Source organism: Balaenoptera ricei, chromosome 2 (genome assembly GCF_028023285.1).
Source record: "Balaenoptera ricei isolate mBalRic1 chromosome 2, mBalRic1.hap2, whole genome shotgun sequence".
Taxonomy (NCBI): domain Eukaryota; kingdom Metazoa; phylum Chordata; class Mammalia; order Artiodactyla; family Balaenopteridae; genus Balaenoptera; species Balaenoptera ricei.
In genome coordinates, this window is record NC_082640.1 from 76,186,692 (window position 1) to 76,191,585 (window position 4,894).

At 50.6% G+C, this 4,894-nt stretch overlaps 1 protein-coding gene across 1 annotated transcript; it reads right to left on the reverse strand.

Annotated features, from left to right (window-relative positions):
• Positions 1-3,189: 3,189 nt before the first annotated feature.
• On the reverse strand, positions 3,190-4,167 carry FOXB1 (forkhead box B1). Its single transcript, XM_059915521.1, has one exon. It carries the CDS (start codon positions 4,165-4,167, stop codon positions 3,190-3,192), a length of 978 nt encoding a protein of 325 aa, XP_059771504.1.
• Positions 4,168-4,894: the final 727 nt, after the last annotated feature.

Here is a 4,894-nt window from a genome sequence, read left to right on the forward strand (position 1 = left end):
CAATGGATTTTTTTACTTTACTCATTCAACTTCATCTGAGAAAAGATGCTTGCAGTGGTGAAAGGAGGACTCACAATGCCCAAGTTATTTCATTCTTTGCAATACACCATGACGAACTTACCAGCTGAAAAGCACATTTTCAAATACTGAGTCGAAATCACTCCTTTACTAAAAATCGGAAATAGGACCTGCGTCTTATTTATCTCCATTTATTAAATGTGTGTATGTACACATCACTTGCCTCTGAATCCTACTGCTACTACTAGGAAGAGTATTTTACCTGACTATCTAAGCTGAAAATTTATAAAATGTTTGAGACCCATGTTAGCCCTTTATACTTCCTTCATTCCCACTTCAAATTCAGTGTTAGTGAATTCCAGGAGATTAGAATATTCCAGAGATGGCTTTAATTTTACTTTGCAGGAAGTAATGAAAATGTATTTCACTTTTAAAAAATGTAAATGATTTCTGGTTGAGAACAAAGTTTCAAGAGTTTCCTGGCCCAGGGTGGGTAAGTTTTCCAGGCTTTCTTTAGCTGATCGTGTTGATATAATTGTGAATTGGGCTTGATGAATGAGTTTAGTTGTCCCCTGTCTGACGAGCTTTAGTGGCTTCATGCATTTTAATCAGTCCAATGATTCATTTATTTTCCACCTTTTTTTTTTTTTTTTGGCTGTGTGTGGGATCCTTCCTTTAAAAAAAATGGTCACAACAGGATTAATTACCCTTTGCATTAATGCTAAAAAATTTTTTTCAGATAACCCTCTGAACATATAAAGGTCACAGGTCCTAAGGGTTCTCTTTGTGGAGTATAGTGATGATGATTTCTGTGTGGGTTTCTCTGTATTGCACAAGGTCTCTTGTTTAATCATTTTACACAGTAAAGTGTTAATCACCATTTAAGTTTTTCTTTGTCTTGTAACTTCATTAGTTGAATATACACCTCACTCTGGAAATATTGTGACCCTTTCAATAAAGTTTTAATTGGCCTTGAGCCATACATTCTTGGCAAACTTTAATTCTCTGCAAAAATCTGAAGAAAAGCAAATACTCAGAGTCAAGCATTTAAAGTAACTTCATTTGCTTCTTTAAAATAAACACACCAAACATTATTTTCCCAGATGAAGGAGTAAAGAGAAATCTGTTCAATTAAAAGTGAACAGGTTTCTCTACAGGCTAGGTGAACTTTTAAGTAACTTCTGAAAAAGAAAATTTCAACGATTGCAGTAATTTAAAGGAGCAAGGAAATCAAGGTCCACTGCAAATAAGATGCATCAGAATATAAGTATTGGGTAAGCAAGTTTGCCTTTACGCTTTATATCTCCATATCGCCTCTACCTGGTTTCTGTAGAAGCCTTACATTTATATAAAGTGCTGTATATTTTGTAAAATGTATATTTAAAGATAGTCAAAATACATATAAAGTTACTTGGTTTTCATTAACAGTTTTTCTTTTAGCACCACACCTGTGCACCTGATCTATACTAGAAATAGTTTGTTTCATCTTTCTCTCTGGGCAAATATCTTCAAGAGTCCATCTGCATAATTTCTTCCCAGTCTGCAAGTGCATAAGAGGAGGTTTGTTTTAAAAATAAGTTATGAAAAAGACAAACTACTCAGACAATGTATTGCAGAAAGCATGCTTAGAGAAGCAGTGCATCTATCTTTGGTAAAGTTACTGTTTGTAGCAACTCTTCAAAAACACACGAAACTAAAATTTGCATTTACATATTTTAATGAGAAAATATTATTTGGACTAGGTTCATAATTTAACATAGACACCTTTTTAAAATTCTTTGTCTTAAAACAGGCATGCTGGGAACAAGAACATCAATATTTAAAATGCCATGCTAATTCTGTACAGGGAGGGAGAAAAATGAAAGGTAAAAATTGTACAGCTCTGATGACACTACAACTTTTTTTTAACTTAAGCAGGTCACACCAGAACAACAGTTCATTTTCCAGCAAATTACCTAAGACTCTAAAGGAATATAGCCAACAAAAGTGCATTTTACACAGTGTATAATCATTCCTATTCACAAGCATTTACATCTCTTTGCAGCCCTTTAGCTTCTCGGAAAAGTTCTTGTAGCAAACAGAAAGGCTTGTCCATGGGAGACCTATCCGGTGATACCTCCTTCATGTTACCAGTCAGCTTATCTAAGTTCTTCTAGGGTTGCCCTTGATGCTTTCTTAGTTTGGACTTATTTCATTTTCTTTCTTTTCCTTCCAGCAATAAAATAAATAGCTAAAAAGGTCTCTAAGTAATCGGAAAGTTAACATCCCAATTAACTTTCCCATCCCCCCTTTCCCTCCCCTAAACCTGGCCAGAAATGCAGAGTAAACATTCACATTACAACAGGTACTTGTAAAGTGGGCTTTTGCCTGCTCGCCCGCCAAGCACTACAGATTCAAGTTCACTGTTTACGTTTTACCGGGCGCTCTGTAAACATACAAGGTTAACTTTTAGTTTTATTTTGCTTGTGTGGAGGACAAACGTCCCCTTCCCAGGTTGGTAGCTTCTCCCCTACACTCCCAGCGCCTGGAGCCTCGGTCAGGAAACAAAACCCCAAACAAGAAAACTCCGCAGAGGCCGGGGAGGCAGGGCCGCTACTCCGGGAGGCTGTGGTCCGCCCATACCCCTGCCGGATGGGCGGAGGCGAGTAGGGTAGGAAGCCAGTGGTCCCTTTTCGCGGCAGATTTCCAAGACGTAAACAGAGATGTGGCTCTCCGCTGTGCGTCTGCAGCCCTCAGGGAAGATCTGTTCCGGGAAACCTCCGAGGCGGCTTCTCTGGGCTTGGAACTAACGGCGCCGTGTCCGGAGCCTCGCGGATGCGGGCCGAGCTTAGACGCGCCCCTCTCCGAGACTGCGGGAGGCAGGGTTTCCCCTGCCTCTTCAGTGGGAGGGGGATTTCGGGGGCCCTGGAATGGGACGAGTTGGCTCAGGTGCCCCCTGCCTAACCCCTCTTGGGGGCGAGGACAGCTCCCACGCGCCTCCAGGCCCATCTGCAAGTTTGTGTTTCGTCTCCTGGGTCCAAAACAGAGTTCTCGTGGGGGAGAGGGGGTTGGCCGAAGGTGAACTGGACAAGTTAGGGTGGCGGTCTCAGATGGGGAGGGCAGGACTGGGAGCCGGGGTAGGCGAGTGGGCTGGCGGGGAGGGGAACGAGCCGGGGCGCCGGCCTCTGCGGGTCAGTGCACCGCCACTGAGTGCAAGGCGGAGGCCGGGCTGGTGAGCGTTTCGCTGGGAGTGGCGGGGCTGCTTTGGCTGGTGGCTGTTTGAGAGGACGTGGGGCTGAGCGAGGGCGGCGAGTTCGAGAGCAGGGTGGGGATGGGCGCAGGCAGCGCGGGCAGCGCGGGCACTGCGGCCGGCGCGGGCTTAATGGGCACGGGGATGGCGGGCAGCGTCTGGCCCGCTGCGTGGCACAGAGGCTTCAACGGCACGCCGTAGGCGCTGTAATCGCCACTGGCCATGGAGATGGGGGTGGCCGAATCGATCATGCCTGCCGAACCGTACACGTGTGGCCAGCCAGTCCCCAGCGAGCTGCCCATGGTAGTCAACTGGTTGGGGAGCGGGTAGGCGGCGGGCACGGGCTGCATGGCGGAGAAGGCCAGTCCCCCAGGCATCTTGTACTCGCGCGCGATGATGTTCTCGATGGCGAAGGGATGCTTGAAGCCCGAGGGCTGCGCCACGCCGCCCAGGTTGTAGGCGGCGGCGGGCATCTGCGGCAGGTGCGTGCCCGAGGCCGCCAGCGCGCTGAGGCGCAGCTTGGCCTGCTGCTGCAGGTACTGCGCCGCGTCAGCGGGCTTGCTGGGCGCCAGGTGGTCCGACTTGAGCACCTTGAAGCGCTTGCGGCGCCTCAGGAAGCTGCCGTTCTCGAACATGTCCCCGCAGCTGGGGTGCAGCGCCCAGAAGCTGCCCTTGCCGGGCTGGTCTGGCCGCCGCGGTATCTTGATGAAGCAGTCGTTGAAGGAGAGGTTGTGGCGCAGGCTGTTCTGCCAGCGCTGCGTGTTCTCTCGGTAGTAGGGGAAGCGGTCCATGATGAACTTGTAGATCTCGCTCAAGGGCAGCATCTTTTCGGGCGAGCTCTGGATGGCCATGGCGGTCAGCGAGATATACGAGTAGGGCGGCTTCTGGTCGCTGTACGTGTTGCGGCCGGGCCGAGGCATCTTCTTCTTTGCCCCTTTCTAGCTCTGGGTCCGCGCGGGCCTGCTCGGATCTGGGAAGTGGGGGGGAAGATAATGGGGGAAAGGACGTGGGTGCACAGACACCGCGAGGTCAGCCAGGCCGAGAACAGACTTCGGGGGTGGCGAGTAGGGGGCTTGGGCGCTGGACCAGCCAGCGCCTGAGCTCTTTAGCCAGCAACTTTGCGTGTCGAGTTGGGGGCGGCCAGGGGGCGCGGGAGGGGAAGCCCGCGAGCGGCGCGATGGTAGCCTGGAAGTCAGCCCGGACCGGGAGCGGGGACTGGGGGTAGGGAGGCAACCGAGAGCGGCTCACCTTAAAGTTGCCCCAAGTTGCGCGTCCGCATCCGGGATGGCGCCGCGTGCAGCCGGGTCGCAGTGTCCTGGCTCGGCTGGGCTCCACTCGTTCCTGAGCTCCGCAGCTCAGACCCGCAGCGCCCCGCGCCGCCGGGTCCGTGGCGCTTCTGGCCGTGAGCTCCGCGGGCGGCCGAGCTCGGCGGCGGAGTCCCGGCGCGGACAGTGGCAGCGGCGGCCTCGGCGCTCCGGAGGGCGCTGCTGTGGGCTCCGCGGCTCCACTGAGCTAGGTGGCTGCCTCCATGTCCTCCCTCGAACCATCTGATAGTTTTAAGCGGTGACAGGAGCAGAAAAGACCCCTGTAGCGGCGCTTCATTAATGTGCCACTTCTTAGCTATCATATGACAATCGCCTTGGGGGA

Excerpts from the sequence above, each read along its gene's own strand:
- FOXB1 (XM_059915521.1), bottom strand. The coding sequence starts at position 4,167 with ATGCCTCGGCCCGGCCGCAACACGTACAGCGACCAGAAGCCGCCCTAC.